This window comes from Alexandromys fortis, unplaced genomic scaffold (assembly GCF_014885135.2).
Source record: "Alexandromys fortis isolate MF-2015 unplaced genomic scaffold, M_Fortis_MF-2015_v1.1 scaffold_17, whole genome shotgun sequence".
Lineage (NCBI taxonomy): Eukaryota > Metazoa > Chordata > Mammalia > Rodentia > Cricetidae > Alexandromys > Alexandromys fortis.
Window position 1 is genome coordinate 1107747 of NW_026067896.1, and position 18062 is coordinate 1125808.

The 18062-nt window shown below is 48.4% G+C and overlaps 1 protein-coding gene across 2 annotated transcripts in view; it reads left to right on the plus strand.

Annotated features, from left to right (window-relative positions):
- Positions 1 to 18062, plus strand: part of Matn2 (matrilin 2) — a 103568-nt gene that overhangs the window by 75423 nt on the left and 10083 nt on the right. For both annotated transcript variants that reach the window (XM_050162344.1, XM_050162338.1), the window contains exons 8-12: positions 3539 to 3661; positions 5507 to 5629; positions 5842 to 5964; positions 15592 to 15714; positions 17181 to 17303. In XM_050162344.1, coding sequence (XP_050018301.1) covers positions 3539 to 3661; positions 5507 to 5629; positions 5842 to 5964; positions 15592 to 15714; positions 17181 to 17303 — 615 coding nt within the window. The remainder of the gene's footprint in view (positions 1 to 3538; positions 3662 to 5506; positions 5630 to 5841; positions 5965 to 15591; positions 15715 to 17180; positions 17304 to 18062) is intronic.

Sequence of the window (18062 nt, forward strand, 5' to 3'; positions counted from 1 at the left end):
TTGAAATGGGGGTGGGTTAGGGTTAGGGTTTGTGGAATTTAGAGGGAGGAAAAAAGGCACAGAGATGGGACGTTAAAGAAGCTGCTAAGTGTGGGGACATTAAAGTTCTGGATTCTCTGATAGGAAGGAAGAAGGAGAGTAATGCCCTAGGTCATTGCAGCCAAACTCAAGGAAAGCAGAGCATCAGCAGGCTGGAGTGAGGACTCAGATGCTTGTCACAAGCACTGGTGAGATGTACCGTGAACCTCTTCTGAAAACACTATGAGCCATGTGTGAAACTGACTCTAAACAAATCACATTCTGTTCATGGCACAGACTAAGTTCTACATGTGTCCTAATAAGTACCAAACTTTGTGTATCCACTGCCAAGCCTGGAGACAAACCCTTGAAACAGCCAAGTGTTAAATAATAGCCTCAATGGAGAGCACTCAGAACGTGAAGACAATTAGACCACACACTCCCAGTGGTATGTGTGAGGCCAGCTTCAGGGCCTAGCCATTCCCCTGTGTGCTACAGACACCTTTTTTCAGGGATGGATGTTTGGGGGACTGAGTGCACCATGGGAAATCAGTAACAGGGGATGAAGGTGCTTAGGGAGATAGTTAGATCTGGTTCAGCACAGAGGCATCATGGTGGCATGCTTGGTGTGTTACTAATGGATAACAAGTGGACAAGTCAGGCATGTAGCCTTGATGGAGCTCTGGCTTGAGATTCTGAATCTCCTGCCAGACCTCAAGGATTTCCTTCACCTTTGCCACCCCTCCACACTCCACCGGAGAGGCACCTGAGGAAGAGAAGGCTCCAAGGACAGGCATTGCCCCAAGATGGGCTGTTTAGTAGACTGTGACTTCTGCCAGGGTCCCTCAAGCTCATCCGTGTTTTATCTGGTGGTTTATCTGATGGGGTTATCATGATGATGTTTATCCGACAGCTCCGTTTCCTGTGCAGCCAGGGGCCCTGGTTGCTTTTTTAATCCAGGAGAACTAGAACTTTTCCTCAGAGCTGGCGTCCTCATCCGCCATCTCTCAATCTTCCTCCTCGTCATTACATTTTCCGTTGTCTTTGCCGCGAGCCCCGGCCTGGACCTCTGAGGTCGGTCTGTCGGAGCCACCCTGGCTTAAAGCTTGTACTCAGTCCTCCACTATGGCAGGCAGCTGGGAGTGGGAGGGAGCGCTCGTGGTCTCTAGAGCATTACATGGCAGAGGGAAGCAAAGTGTCTGGCTTAAAATCTGAGGTTTGTAATTAGGAATCTCAGATCTCCCAAGTGCTCCGGGTCCTCCAGACACTGAGCCATTTACATGAAACAGGAGGCTGGTGGCTGTTTTCAAATCTAATTAAAAACAAATCTGTTTCAAGAGTACTCAATATCATCCAATTAAACTGGGGAAAGTAGTTCAGGGCAGCGTCATCCTGAAGGAAAGCCCTTGGCCAGGACTCAGTCTCCCTTGCCACCTCCCCCTGGACAGAGAATGCTGTCGTTGGTCAAACACTGACCACAAAGGTGGTGATGCAAAGCCTGGAACCCCAGAAGACTCTGAGGCTGAGTCGATGACAGATGTGGTCCAGGGGGTGGACTTGGAGATTCTGGACTCTAGTGCTCAGGTTGGGGCTCATCATAGCTGAAACAGCATCCTTAAAAGTGGCGTGAACTCCCCAGTTGTTCTGAGCTCCGAGTCACGAGGTCCAGTCTGAGCATGGCCATTCACACCAGTGATGTCACTTCGGACCGACTCCTTTTACTTCTCTGGACCTGGACTTCCTAAATGAAGAGTTTGGACTCTCTGCTTCAACATTCTTAGCCTTTCCAGATTTTCTGGAATTTCTTCTCTGGCCATTCATCTGACATCATAACTTGATATGCAGGATTGGTCATCATTCATGGTTTCAGTACGGACTTCACAGCCAGCCTCCAACTTTATGAACTAACACGTAACAAGGACAGTTATTATCTAACAATTCTGACATCTGACTTTGGCATACCTCTGTTTAAAACCTTTTTTATGTATTAATATATATTTTATTGATATATATTATATAAATTTACCATACTGCAGTGTGAATTTCTACCTCTGATTAAGATACTTATATATTGTTTATGTATTGATATATACTTACCATATTGCATTGTATATTTGTACATTGTTTTTATTTGGAGGTCATATTGTCCTCATTCATTGCACAGTTGTTTATTGTCTTAGTCTTTAAGTTAGATAGGTAATGAGAATTATATAGATCAATAGTCATCTAAGTTTGTTAATTATAATTAGACTAATCAAGTTCTTTAGATACATAGAGATTATATTCAGTATAGATAGATAATCTTCAACCTCTTCAAAGAGCTGTAGAAAATGGCCTTTAATCTAACTCAGAGTTTCGTGGTAGTGAGACACAATTGCTCCTGGCAACACCGATCTATTCCCGAGAGAATGTTGAGCACCAAAGACACTCCACCTGGAGCCTTTCTTCTTGGCAGAACTGACCTTTGGGCAAAGAAATGCCCATGCCTCAACCACTGACAGAGATACAGAGTATCCGTACATGGATAAAACAGGACTGTCATATCCTGCCAAGACAGGGTAAGATAGTTTTGAAAAGTTTCTTGCCTTTGAAAATGGTATGTCAGTTATGTTAGGCCTTATCCAAAGTTGGTTGCTTCAACGCTACAAACGTGGCCTTGGGTGATTGCCCAGGTAGCTAGTTGTCTCTGTGATTTGTTGCATAACATTATTTCCCTTCTCAGATCTTCGATGGGGTTGATGACTTGGCCAAATTATTTATTATACAAGACTTAAGCTAGTTAGAATAGGATATTTGTACTTATTGTATATAATTTCGTAGTAGGTTTAGAACTCTCTTACTTAAACAAAATGGGGAGGTGTTGCGGGAGCTCCTTCCACTCCTTCAGCCAATAGCTGCTGAGATACTAGCCCATTGGGGCGTGGTCTCTCTTTCTTTAAAAAAGCAGCAACTGCTCTTGCTTGCGCTCTGGCTTCTGGCTCCACTTCCTATGAGCAGGCTCCCTTCCTGATTGCGCAGAGGGCTGTTGTCTGGAATGGTAATCTGTAAGTTTTTCCCCTTTAAATAAATAACCTCTCTATTGGTCATAATTCCAAACTGGTGTGGGATTGTTTGTGACATACACCTTCACCGGATGAAGTTGTATCTGTGCCTGGTCCACTTACCCTGTTCCCCAGTTTGTGGCGTAACCAGCAGTGGAGTGTGTAGGAGGCCTCAATAACCTCACTTCATTTTGACACTTGATTGTGTCTTTGGTGTCTCATGTTCCTGGTTCCTCTCTGTTGTGTTGCCAGAGCACAAACCCTGAAGGCAGGGCTATGGCAATGCTCACATTGGCATCTACACTTCTAACTTAGGGCCTGGCCCTTGCCTGGTAAGTGACTGAAGAAGGAAGGATAATTCCTGGCTTGCCTCAGCAAGCAGCACCCACCAGCTGTCTCCATGGGGGCTGTGGGAACCCTGGAGTCCGCCCTAATCACCTCACAGCATCTGAAGGAGGGTCTTCACTTTCTCCCCTCAGGGATCAACTACTGTGCACTAAACAAGCCAGGCTGTGAACACGAGTGTGTCAACACAGAGGAAGGCCACTACTGCCGCTGCCGTCGGGGCTATACCCTGGACTCCAATGGCAAGACCTGCAGCCGTGAGTGTGCCCAGGGGTATGGGTGCTGATGGGGTGGGGCTCTTAGCAGCCATGCCTTTCTATAGCTTCAGGGTTTCATGCATTTTATAACCCATCCAGTGGTACCGTTAGTACTGCCTGCGTCAAAGGCTGAGCTGTAATAATGATGAGAAGATTGTTTTTCTTTCAGCTTAGCAATTGCACCTGAATCTACTCATTTTAACCACTGTCTGAGTCCTGCACCCCATAGTTAGCGCCCCACCCCTCAGACCGTGGCCTGGCGGGATTTCAGGTCCCACTGGCACTGGCTGGGCTGCCGTTGTGGCCGCCAAGTGTAGGTTTTAGCTAAGTCTCTATTCTGTTTACCAATAAAGAAGTCAGATGTCGGGGTGAAAACTTGATAGCTCAGAGAAGCTGAGACGTAACTCACCGACTTTCCCAAGCCAAAAAAAAAAAAAAACCCATAAACAAACAAACAAACCACAAATCTCTAAATCCTTCCCTATGCCTTTGCTCTCTCTATGGCTAATTCTTGTCCACTCCATCCCCCATCCAAGCTTAATTTTATTAACACAGTCTCAGAGTTTCACGTGTGATCAAATATCTTGCAACACCTTGCAAAGTCTAGAAGAGCCCAGAAGAGATGGGGGTCTTCCTCTGTTCAAACTTTCAGAACTCTTAAACCAAGCTATTTCCATCCAAAAGTTCCCAGGGAAATAAAATCCACACGGTTCTCAGGCGTGATGACACAGCATTCTGAGCATTCATGCAGCGGGCACAGTTGTGAGCACCTCCAACATCCTAGCTCTCACGCGCCTCCCGACAATTTAAATGGCAGAATCAGGATGTGAGCATGGGTTGGTGGCTCCTGAGATGCTGTAAGTGTTTCTGGGGTGTGTCTACTGATGTATTGTTCCAGAAGCTGCTGGTCCTTCAGCCACACAAGAATGAAAAGGCTTACCTCAGTGGGCCATCATGAAGTCTTCAGTGTCTGTCCAGGTGGTGGAGGGTGCCCTTTCTCCGTTCAGTAAATCTGGGAGGCAGCCCAGGGGGCTCTCTATGGGAGCATCCACCCCAGCTATGTATTTCCAGGTCCCTGTCCAAGGACCAGCTGTGTGGGGTTTAGGTGCCAGAAGGGGCCACACAAGCAGCAAGGCTTTTGTTTACTGTCTGAATCTGGATGTCCTGATCAAGAGAATTTTTAAAAAAATCACTTTTTTTCTTTTTCAAATAAAAATAAATTACACAATGATTCTTTCTGAGCACTACTTAGTAATAATAACAACCATTCGTTAAACAGTTGCTGTATGCCAGCCGCTGTTTGGAGGGCTTCAGCTGTATCTAGTTTGCTTCTCTGTTGCTCTGATAAATGCCGTGACCAAAAGCAACCTGTGGAGGAAAGGGTTTATTTCCACTTACACCCCCATGTCACAGTTAATGACTGAGGGAAGTCAAGGCAAGAGCTGAGGCGGAGGCCACAGAAGAATGCTGTGTGCTGGCTTGCATCCAGTTCATATTCAGCTCATGATCCTACACCACTCAGGACCACCTTCCCTGGATGGACATTATTCACAGTGGATTGTGATCAATCAACAATCAAGAACATACCACACATGCCCACGGGCCAATTTGGTGGAGGCAATTCCTCAAATGAGGGTTCCTCTCCCCCAGTGACTCTAGGTTTGTGTCAAGTCCATTGGAGCTGGCTATGACGTGGAGCAAGGCTGATTTCCCAGCAAGTCCAGTTGTATGAGGTAAAGTGGACCCTTCCCTGTGGCTGCTGTGGCCGCCAGGAAGGCTTTGGCTGACAGTTAGGCATTGGCACCTCAGTCCCTTTATGTTCTCCTGTGTTTGTGACTAACGCAGGGGTGGACCACTGTGCACAGCAAGACCACGGCTGTGAGCAGCTATGTCTGAACACGGAGGAATCCTTTGTCTGCCAGTGCTCGGAAGGCTTCCTCATCAATGATGACCTCAAGACCTGCTCCAGTGAGTCCCCTTCTGCCTCTCCACTAGGGAAGTGTACAGGCAATGCCAAAATCAGCATGTTCTCCTCTGCCCTCCAGGGAGACTATGGGGAATTCTGCAGGGAACCAGTGCTTTTAATAGCAGTAAATGTGAACTGTTACTTAATTTCCATCGCAGCTCAGAGGCCTTGCGGACGGAGGCCCCAGGGATCTCACATGGCTTTGGTTTTACAGGGGCGGATTACTGCTTGCTGAGTGACCACGGTTGCGAATATTCCTGCGTCAACACAGACAAGTCCTTTGCCTGCCAATGTCCTGAGGGTCACGTGCTCCGCAGCGACGGGAAGACCTGTGCAAGTAAGTGTGATCGATCACGTGTGAGATCCTGGGACAGACAGGACTCAGCACAGGCCCTTGTAGGAGCCAGTGGACGGCGACCATTCATACCTGAGTGTTTGCTCAGGCTTGACTGGGGCCCTGGTTATATGTGTGCCTGTATCTCAAAGCCAGACTTTCTTTCCCATGCTCCCGGAAATGGCTTCTGTGGTCTCCACACCCTGCCTCACCACCATTATGAAACAGGCCCTCGCTCTTGGCATGTGGCTGTGGTATGAGTTGTGATTTGGCCATACTTAGATTTATGTTCGAATTTGGTTGCCATTATGACACATCTGAGACATGAAAGTTTTCCAAGGCAATTATGTCGACAGGAAGGATTAATGCCTTTCTCAGGGGCGTGGACTGGTCATAGAGAATGGATTCTTGTAAAGTGGGATCCGTCCCTCGGTCTCCACCTCTTTTGTTCATAAGTCCTCATATTTGGGCTGTTCCCACCTCAAGATGAAGCAGAATAAAGCCCCAACATCTTAAACTTCTGCTCTTCTTTGTCATTCTATCCACGTATTGTGAACAGGACCGCAGAGAACACACACTCTCAGATACACTCCACCCCCAGCCAGTCATGCCCGTGACCAACAATACAGAAACTTGACAATTGCCAGCTGGCTGCATGCCAGGCCAGGCTGAGCACTGTGCGAAGCACATGCCGTCACACTCCAGCGACGGATGGACAGATGGACAGATGGAATAACTGCAGCTCAGACGCAGGAAAGAGTCTGAGATGGCCCTCTACTAAGTAGGGGCTCTCTCTCTGTGAGACCCCAGTTACTTCTGAACGGGAGATGTCTGAGAAATCCTTGTCTTCTCTCTCACCTCTCAGCACAAGGCCAGGTCAGCAGTGACAATGTCTAGGTAAATGTCTCCTTGTAGCCGGCTCTAACGCCCATCTCCATTAAAAAAAACCACAACCAAAACTCCAGGGTCCTTCATCTCTCCCACTCAAGAAAGCCATTGTGCTTTCTGCCCTGCGTTCCTATTTCCAGCTGGACCAAGATCAAAGACTAAGAACCGTTTGAGAGAAAGTGTCAAATTGGAAGCAAAGACCATCCTTTGCTTTCGCTGGCTACTGCCTTTCTGGTTATAGGACCAAGTTCCTTGGCCACCGATACAGCTGTAGGTCCGATACTCATGCTGGGTCCACCTTTTTGTATCTTCCCATCTGCTCACATGGGCGGATGAGCTGTCTGCACAGATGTGCAGCAATGGCTGGTGCTTCTTGTGAGAAAATATTTTCCCAGTTTGGGATGGATTCTTGGATCTTGGCAAGACCGTGTTCCAGCTTGCTTGTGGATCCCTGCCCAGCGGCTCACACGGTGCTGCTGCAGCCAACTCTAATAGGGCCTGGGCGCTGGGGGTGTGGAAAAGGGTAAGTTAAATACCATCTATACTTGCCTGCCTGCCAGAGTCAGATGGGAGGGGATTATGGATGTAATTCCTCATCGTCTTAGATTCCTCATGCCCTGTCTTTGTTCTCTTCAGTCTGACAGTCAAGAGCTGAGAGAGAGATAATTGTAGGACTTCTAAAATCCTCTCACAGAATCCGAAACCCTTGCCGACCCTCCGTTCATTCTCCGGCCCCTCTCCTAATCAGAGTTTTGCCTTCACCATCTTTAAACGCCGCCTGCTTTCTCATTTAAAGAGTCAACTTTGTGACTAAAGGCGTAGTGTCATCGTCTGTATGAGTGAAAGTCCAGCAACTGGAAGGGAACTTTGTGTCTGGTTGGGTGGTTATGAGGACATGCGAGGTACTCAGATGGGCTGGAACTTAACTCGGATCGACGCGGGACAGACATGTATATCCCGCCAGAGCTGTTCCCCTCACTGAAGACTTTCTGACTGCTCTCCAGTGATTCAGTCCAGCTGCTCCATCCCGTAATCATGGCCTAGGTTTCCAGTGTGGTCATAACTAAGAGCAGTTGGGATGAGTGTTCCCCTGCCCCGTTGCCAGATGACACACAGCCAGATAACATGACTGTACCTTTTCAGTTAAAGCCTGGTGGACAAGGGATGAGGGTTTCCTTGACAACAGGTGATCTGAAGAGCCCTTCACTCGTTCTCGGAGTTGCCTGAAGTGTAGAGAGCCAAAGTCCAAGTTTCTGGACCCCAGGGACCAAATAGACACTAGAGTGAAGTCATCTGTCTTGGTCCTCTGTTCCAGCTGTAATAGGTACTGGAGTGAGGCCGTCCTCTCCTGGTCCTCTGTTCCAGCTGTAGTGGGTACTGGAGTGAAGATGTCCTCTCCTCTCGGCCCTCTGATGCCAGTTCTAGCTGTAAAGATTGGGAGTGGGCTGGGGGAGGAGGGAGGTGTCCTCTTCCAGCTGCAGCTTAGGGCTCTCTTTTCCTCACTAGAAGTTTCTTTTAAAAGCAGCTCATGCAAGAGCAACACAGTGCCAGACAAGACTCCACAGGCCCCCTGTGCATGAGGTGCACAGTCTGCTGTCTGCAAGTCCCTGGGAGTCAGAGGTCAGGTGTCACCTGGAGTCAGGGTTCCCAGGGCCCGGCCTTGCAGAGTGATGGGGTAGTGGATGGAATGGGTAGGGAATGAGCAGACTAGCTCGCTCTCCTTTGTCTCTGACTCCTGATGCAGGCTCCACCTCATCCTCAGTCACCTTAAGGGCTCCCTCCTACCTCCCAGAAAAGATTCCAGCAACAATCCTTGATCCAGAAAGCCTCATTTTCCACTTGTGAAGGCCTTTCCTGGGACATCCTCATAGCTCCCTGGGTGTCAGTTAAAACAGTCCCTGACCAAACACTATCCTCTCTCCCTTGAGGACAGCCTCCCTGCATAAAGAAACCCAGCCTGTCACCAGAAGCAGCCTTACGGAAACTTCCGACTCCCTGACCAACGGGTGCCGAGTTCTTCCTCCCACCCCCTGGACACCTGTGCTCAAGTGTGAAAGGGAACAGGTAGAATATAGAGTATGGAGCTGGGCTCCAAAGCCTTCCTGTGTGTCTGATCGCTCACCTTCAACCTGGGAACAGTTATTTCTGTCTTTCAGAGTCCCTGTGTGGCACAGGAACCTATATTCATAGACATGTTTTGCGAATGTGTAGTGGGCCTTAGACTCCATGTCAGTTCTCACTCCTCAGCTTCAGATTCTTTACCGAGAGGTCCAAAGGGAACTCCGTGTAATTGCTGCCTGGAGACCCATCTCCCAGGGACAGGCCCAGGCACACTCTCCTTGCAGGGCTCAGAGATACCCTACTGTGGAAGCTGGCAAGCTCAGTGGTCTATCCATCGCCCTAGGATAAGCCTAGGAGGACACTGTTTGGATAGAAGCCATACTCTTAAACCTCAGAGATCCAATTGGCCACACTGCCAGTCCAGGTACCACAGGCTCATCTAAAAAGGCCCCTTCAGCCCCAAAGTCCTAACTCTCCAGCCTGCCCCCAGTGTCTAAGTCTGCTTAGATACAGACGCTGTATTGTTTCCTAACCACAGAAATGTCTTTCTCATAGTCCAGGAAGCTAGAAGTCTGATGCCAGCATGGAAATGCTCTTGGGAGGGCTTGCCCCCACCGACGACTGTGTCCTCTCATGGAGGGAGAGAGATGGAGACAGGGAACGAATGACTGAGCTCTTTGGTATCTTTTTAAATAAATAAAACCACTAGCCCGGGGCTGGCAAGATAACTCAGTAAAGTGCCTGCCATGCGACCCTGGTGAGCTGCCTGATCCCTAGAGTGCACAGAGACAGGAGGAGGAAACTGACTCCAGAGGGAGAGCCAGACCTGGGGTTGCTATCTGTCTTTGCTGCTGAAGTCTGAGTACCCTGGACATATCACCCCATAATTCCCGCAACCGCCACACCACATGCAAGACTCACCTGGTAAATAACTTAGATGTGGGAAACACAATTCCAGGACCCCAAAACCGGAGCTATACTGTGAAACTTCGAGCCATCCTGGCAGCAGATGGCAGACCCCATTCACAATGAGGCTTTAGTTAAATGTGTGACCTGCCTCCCCCCGTGTGAACAGAAAAGAGAAAGGCATTTCTTTTCTTCTTAAACTTCTTTTTTTTTAAGATTTATTTACTTATTTTACTTATATGACGCTCTATCTGTATATACAATTTTATGCCAGAAGAGGTCATCAGATCCCACTAGATGGTTGTGAGACACCATGTGAGTGCTGGGAATTGAACTCTGGACCTCTGGAAGAGCAACCACTCTTAACCACTGAGCCATCTCTTCATCCCCAAGAATGTGGGAGCCCATGTGTGACTCAGTTTCCATCTGGAGTCATTTCTGGCTTGAAGAACTCATTTGACTTCAAGCTTGCCTGCTCTGCTTTTTCTTGTGACCCTGAGGGCTGTGAGAGACTTCTGAGTTAGCCCGTGAGAAAAGAACACTCTATCTAGTAGACTGGATGCTGCTGATGACAAACCTCAGGAACCCCAAGATAGAAACTAAGGCTGCTCCTAAGCAGCAAGCGCATGCTAGTTAGGGGACTGCTCACTCAAGGACAGCAATGGTCTTGTGGTCAGACACTGACTGTGCTGTGCTTCATTCTGCTTTTATACATAAGCAAGTTCTGAAATAAACTCTGGGCCATTTGACTGTTTCGGCATGACCAGACAGACCTCCCGATTCTGTCCTGTCTTCTGTTTCTTTCATCCAGCTTTCCTTTGACCTTGAGGATCCCCTATCCAGGAACCCCAGCTGACTTTGCAGGAGTGGGCTCCTACACAGGAAGGCATTTCTTTGAGTGAGAGATGCTTTCGTCCTGAGACGTCTAAGCCTTGCACCCCGTTCTACATCAGCACTGATTAGTAACTGAGTCTGACTCATCCCCTTCCCCCCAGGCTGGAGTCTCGATGCTCGCTTAAGAACTTAATCTTTCACATCTTTGCATAGAGTTTGTCAGGCGCTGGTAGCTCCTGGGATGGAACTGATTCGATGTTTGCCCCATCAGTGGTTAACTTTTCTCTGGAAGAGATATTTAAGATGTGTCACCCAAACTGGGTGGTGACAACCGGGCTGGAGGCAGAACTGCCGTGAGAGCGCTGAGTAGGAGACTCCAGAGTTCAGGGAAAGATGTCTAATCCCATGCTAGCGACTCCGTCAGGGGAGACAGCCACAGGTGCAAAACAAGAGCTTTCCCAGACGTGGTCCACAGCCTGTGCAGGTCCACGATCTGGAGAGGCCATGGGGAGGTCAGAACACTGAGTGCCAGAGGAGCCACAGGAACAGGTGGGAACTGTCACCTGTGGCACAGCACAGAGAGGTGACAAACTTTGTGGAGTCTACCTTGAGCAAACCGTTCCTTTGTCTTTCAAGAGTCTAGCCAGACTGATTAACCCCATGGAGCTGGGATGACCAGGAAACACAGCGGGGATAGATCTGTGACCTACCTGGGTCAGTACAGCCAAGACAAGTCACATCTGCAGGTTAGGGAGCCCTGAGAGCATCACTTCTGCTTGCAGGCCATCAGTGCCCTCCCCTCTAAGGTGGAGTTGGACCAGCATATTTCCAGTGTCCTTTCCAGTCTCTAAATATAGATAGTAGTAGGCACGGGTCATCAGTCTGCAAATGCTTGCTAACCAAGTACAGTCAAGGTGCACGCAGCTTCCCCAGGTGGTGGTTACTCTAGTGCAGAGTCAGAGATGGTGGTGGTGGCTGCTTTCCTTTCTTCAGGAGGCTCTGAAGCACATTCCCACTGTGGAGTGTCATCAGCTCTGGGAGAAGCCGAGGCCAAGTTAGTTTCCAAAGTGGAAGCACCAGAGCCTGTGGATAGGAAGTGAGTTCTGTACACATTGACCATGCTTGCTAAGCCAGCTGCGCAGACTCCAAAGTCTGCATCTCAGGTCTGATGTCGAAGTACCCTTCAGATCTCCAGCTCCTGTCAGCTTGGTTGACTCTAACGTACTTTGCTTTCTTGAGCTGGGTCTGCTCCCTGTTGGCAGCTTTCCTCAGCAGTGACCCACTTCCCCCAACAAGGCCACACCTCCTAATCCTTTTAAATAGTGCCCCTCCTTGCTAACTAAGTGTTCAAATATATGAGCCTATGGGGACCATTCTTATTCAAACCACCACAATTACCTCTATAAGGTCCTCGTTCTTTTCATAGCTGTGTGATGTTCCGTTGCGTTTGGCCTGTCCTGTTTCTAAACACTTCAGTTGACTCCTGCTTTTCACCCTTACAAACAGTGAAGCAGTCAATGACTTGAAAGTACATTCTGTTGAAATAAGGAGCGGCGGGGCTATGTCCCCAACACCCCGGCCACTTGGCTAGCTCATGCCCGAAATAACAACACACAAACTGTATTCATTTAAGAACTGCTTGGCCCATGAACTCTAACCCTTACAGGCTAATTCTCGCACCTAGACTAGCCCATTTCTAATGATGTGTGTAAGCACCCCAAGGTGCGCTTACCGGGAAGAGTCTAGCCTCTGTCCATCCTGGTGTCTCTGCTCCAGAGAGCAGAGCTGTTGGGTCTCTCTGGGAGCAGAGCAGAGTCTGACCTCACTTCCTCTTCCACCCAGAATTCTATTCTGTTTCCTCCTCCCATCTATCTTTTAACCTATCAGGGCCAAGGAGTTCCTTTATTGCTTAACCAATGAAATCAACAGATTGATATATGACACTCCCACATCAACATTCCTTTACGCGGTACAAGGACACCTGCAGAAAGGAGTCCCTAAGTGAAGCTAAAGTGTGAAAGGTGCATTCTGTAGCATTGTGGACACTGCCCAGCACCCTCCGTAGGCAGGTTTGCCCTTTAGTAAGCTGACTTTGGTCTTGGAGCAGTCAGCTGCAGAAGCCTCCTAGGACTGACTGGGAAGATGCCCCGGGGATGAGCAGAAGAAAAGATAAGCTAGCAAACTCCATTACTTTAAAGCCCACAATAACAGTTCCAGGAGAACTGAGGAGCTGGGCCAGGAGCTGCTGGCACGGCATATAGCCGAGGCTGAAGGACGTGACCCTGTGGGCACGGGCTGCCCTCAGATAAAGAACAGTGCCACCTGGACGCTGGGGCTCAGTAGGCTATGTCTCCATTGAGGAAGCCCCTGTAATCTTCACAAGAGGAGCTAATAGAGCAGGGCTAGGTTGGAGAGTCCCAGACAGAAGAATGAACTCAGAGGGTTCGCTCTGCATCGGGGCTTGGCAACAGTGTCCTGAGAGACCTTCTGCTGTCTTATTACCTTGGAAATTGGAGTATTCTTATAAATTCATGGTGAAGGAGGGGAAACGTTGCCCCCTGTGCCAGCCAGCACTTGGTGCTCTGGATCACTTTGTGGTACTTTTAACTATGTGAGGAACTAGTCCAGCCACAGGGAAATGTTCTGCATGAGTAATGAGTCCAGAATGCGCCCAGAGGAGAAAATCACGCTTAGAGCAAACCGGAGTGCCCAACTCTGCTTAGAGTCTCCTCTGCCGTTAAAATTCCAGCTAACATCATTTCCCCATTGTTCAAAGATTCTGCCAGTGTTCCTGCCCAAAGACATGCAAGGCTCCCCCGATGTCTGAAACCTTAGCAGATGGCAATGCTGTGTGTCGTTGGGGAAAGTCACAGGCTTCATTACCGAAAAATAACATCTTTCATCTGGTTCTTCCACTGACTAGCAAGTGGTCTTGGCAAGCTGTAATCAGTTTTCCTCAACCATAGTTTCTCCTGCCAGCTGATGAGGATAACACTTAACTAGCCTGCAGGGTAGTTCTGAGGACTCCCCCTTCTCTGAGAAAGCTGTAATAATGCTTAACAAAAAAAAAATGGTGTGGGTGGGTTCTTCCCGAGCATCACCGCTGCCATCACCACTACCACTTTGGAGCATGCACTCCATTGAAATCCTGTTCATTTTCTAAAGGGCTGGCATTAGCTTTCAGTTACCTGTATGGCTGTCATCAAATGTCACTGTCCCCGTCCTCAGTTTCAAGCTTTGAACTGTCAGCCTTGTTTCCACAGGGGCACAAACCTTCTAGTTCCCAGAAGTCACCCAGCTGTATAAACAGCAATGATGTCCTTCAGTAGCTCAGTCCAGTGACCTCTGGGTCATCCTTGACTCTTCCGTCCTGGACATGGGTCATCCTTGGCTCTTCATTTCATTGTTGAAAAGAACAGGAGTTGACACAAAATTACCTTTTTAGATGAACTTCATCAGGAAAGATCACGGGCAGCTGTGATCAGGCCAGGACATGGGAGGGTGGAGAAGCTGACGAGAGAGCCCTCCACTCTGAAGAACAAAGGGCATTCTTAGAGGACAGTGGAAATGGCCTGCCTCCATACCATGTGATCTGCCTGGGCCTGGCACGGACAAGAGTTGTTAGAGTTCCAGGGTTGCCTGTGGTCTAGGAATCAGGGTGGCCGGGCTTTCTCACAGCTGTAAGAGGGAAGGAGGAAGCTACCAGGGAGTCAGGCTTCAGGGAGGGGTGGCCTGTTTCTGGAAGTGGGAGAAAGGCAGCTAGAAGATCTGTGATCTAACATAAGTTCACCAGCAAATCTCATAGGCTCTGCCTTCAAAACACAGCCAGTCTGACCACGTCATTGCCAGTGTTCAGGCTGATTCCGTCCCCTGTGTTCCTTCTCTACCCTTACACCATTCTGTACTTCGAAGCACAGCCAGACTTGGGGATCCTACTGCTCAAAGCATCCTGTGACTGCCCTTCTCCCTCAGACATGCCTGCTTGTATGCCCCTATGCTGCCTACTTCTACCATGTTGGGTTCCTTGCCTCTCCTGCAACGTGATGAGCATGCTCTTGCACCTGCAGTGTGCAGCCATTCTTCTTGCCCGTGCACTCGCCTCCTCTCCATCTCCAGGGCTCTGCCCTTATGTGATACTGTGTAGGATGTCAAACCCCGACCCAGCAGCCACTATCTGTCCCTCTTGTCCCCGCCGAGAAGGCATGCTTGTCTGTTGTCTTCCACACCTCTCACCCCTCATGTACTCCTGACACCCACTGCCAAATGCAAAGTCCCATGGAAGCAAAACCATTTTTTTTAAACTGGTTGTTCTGTCCTTAGTGGCTAGAACAATGTCTGGCCCACAATAAAAACTCACAAATTTGCTGACTGTCTAAGTGTGTTGAAGCTTAGCCCTCAGGCTATAGCAAAAGATCATGAGTTCAAGGCCAGTTTGAGGCCCCAGCTCCAAAAAAAAAAAAAAAAGAACTCTGCTGCCTTTGAATAAATGAATGACTCAGCTACGTGATCTGCATGCACTTGCAGATCCACAGAAAAGTTGGCATCAGATGTCTTCTCTCATAGTCGTAGATGTTTACATCTCCTTTTGGAAACTGTCTTCTGCTGTTCCCTTTTTCCTGTGGAATGGGATGTATGTGCTTTGTGTATATTAAGGCAGAGGAAGGCAGATCTCTATCAGTTCAAAGTCAGCCTGGTCTACAGAGTGAGTTCCAGGACAGCCAGGACTGTTTCATAGAGAAACCCTGTCTCGGAAAACCAAAAGGATAAATAAATGAATAAATAAATAGTAATAATAACTTTTGCTCATAGATACTTTCTATCCTGAAATGAACTGTGTGGGAAGAGATGCTGTTTTAACTTAAGACATTCACAGTGTCTTTTATGAATGACTAGGTCACTAATCTATGAATAATTTTCTTCTGTTTTTGTCATTATAATCAGAACTGGACTCGTGTGCTTTGGGAAACCACGGCTGTGAACATTCATGTGTAAGCAGTGAAGACTCATTCACGTGTCAGTGTTTCGAGGGATATGTCCTCCGTGACGATGGAAAAACTTGCAGAAGTAAGTTTGCTAGCGCTAGCTCATATGACCGTGCCTGAGATCCACCATGTCAGCTTGGGTGTAAGACAATTATTTTCAGCTGTCGATACCACACAATCAAAGGTCATGTGGTATCCTGGTGGGATCCTGGGGCAGAAGAGGGTTGCTGTGCAAAACAAAGTAGCTGTATGTAAAGGTACACTTGGTAAATAATAACCCTTCAAGCCAGGTGTGGTGTTGTATGCTTTGATTGCCATTACTTGGAAGGCAGAGAGATGTAGGTGACATTTGCGGATTCAAGCCCAGTCTGGTCTACATAGCGAGACCCTCTCTCAATAACAACAACATAGGGCTGGAGAGATGGCTCAGTGGTTAAGAGCATTGCCTGCTCTTCCAAAGGTCCTGAGTTCAATTCCCAGCAACAACATGGTGGCTCACAACCATCTGTAATGAGGTCTGGTGCCCTCTTCTGGCCTGCAGACATACACACAGACAGAACATTGTATACATAATAAATAAATAAATATTTAAAAAAAATAACAACAACATACTACAGTAGGCCAGACGGTATACCCCTATAAGCCTGGCTACTTAGAAGGCTGAAGCAGGAACGTGGCAAATCCAGACTTCCTGGGCTGTAGGCCATACTGGTCTCACTAAATTTAGTGAGACACTGTCTCAAAATAAAAAATAAAATAAAAATGGAAGGATAGAGAGACGGCTTAGTGAAGAAGAATACTTGCTGCCCTTCCCGAGGACCTGAATTCAGTTGCTCACACCCACATCAGACAACTTACAGGCTCCTGTGACTCCAGCTCCAGGGACTCTGATGCCCTCTCCTGGCTTCTGCAGGCAACTGCACTCATGTGCACAGACACATAAATAAACATTATAAATAAAGGGGCTGGGGGTGTAGCTTAGTGGTCAAGCACCTGCCAGGCACACACAAGGCTCTGGGTTAAGTCCCCGATACCCTAATAATAACAGTCAAAGAGGAGTGTGCAAATCTGGGCAAACGGTTCTCATCTCCCAGTCCTCTTCTTCTCAGGCTTCTCGAACCACTTCCCAAACAGCTGTGAAGAGATGAGCACCTGGAATCATTATTCTTATTTGCAGACAGGAAAGCTAAGATTCCAAGATGTTATGTGATTTTCCCCCCCTAAATCATAGATTATGCCAGGGACAAAGGCAAGAGTAGATTCTAGTGCTGCTGAGCTACCCTGAGGCTTTCTCCTACATAACCATCCGGTAGCATCTCCAGTTGTCGGCCACGTCTGCAGACAGCTGAGGCTGAACTGCATCCCGACACGGAAGCTAAGAAAGTCTGAAGATTTAGCCCAACCTAGAGCCACCAAGCTTCATCCCGTTTCACAATTCCTACTCAGGTGGCTCTCGAGTCCAGAGGTCGCGATGGATGGATGGTCCAGGGGCAATGCACATAGACTTTATGCTGATGTGGTTGTTCTAATCGCTGCACTCTTCCTCAGGGAAGGACGTCTGCCAGGCTGTAGACCACGGCTGTGAGCACCTTTGTGTAAGCAGCGGCGAGTCGTACGTCTGCAAGTGTCTGGAAGGGTTCAGGCTGGCTCAGGAAGGGAAGCACTGTAGAAGTAAGTACCTTGGGTGGAGAGTGTCTGTCTGTGGGCCTCTGGCTGCAGCACTTGGCTTCATCCTCACAGCCTCCCTTTGGAGAGTTCTTAACCATCACAAACTGAGACCCCAACTTTGGGTGCTCTGCAAGTGTTTCCAGGGGGTCAAGTCAGGAATGTCTCGGCAGTAGTCCTGAGTCGTCAGGCTCTATGCTGTTTTCTCTCGGCTCTTGGCCTTCTGCAAGGTGGTTGGATGGGTGCACGGACCTAGTGAAGTGCCTAGCAAATTGGTGGGCAGAACTAGAATCATTGGTACCAATTGACTACCAGGACTAAAAAGATAATTTCAGTGCTTTTTCTTCTTGGCAGACCATATACGTAAGATGAAGGTAGGAGGGGGCTGGAGAGAGGCTCTGGCTTTTTTAGTGTTAGGAGGGACTTCAGAGATGGCTCAGTTGGCAAAATGCTTGCTGTGGAAGCATGAGGATCTGAGTTCAATCCCCAGGAAGGAGCACACCTGCCATCTCAGTGCTGGGAGGGGAGGAGAGAATCCCAGGGAGGGGAAGAAGGGAGGGCTCCAGGTGCTTGCAGTCAGTCTAATTGAACTGGTCAGCTCCAGGATCAGTAAGAGCCCTTGTCTCAAAAAATAAACTGGATGGTGACTGAGGAAGACACTGACCATTGACCTCCACAAGCATGCACACATGTGCAAGTGTGCATTCTCTCTCTCTCTCTCTCTCTCTCTCTCTCTCTCTCTCTCTCTCTCTCTCTCTCACACAC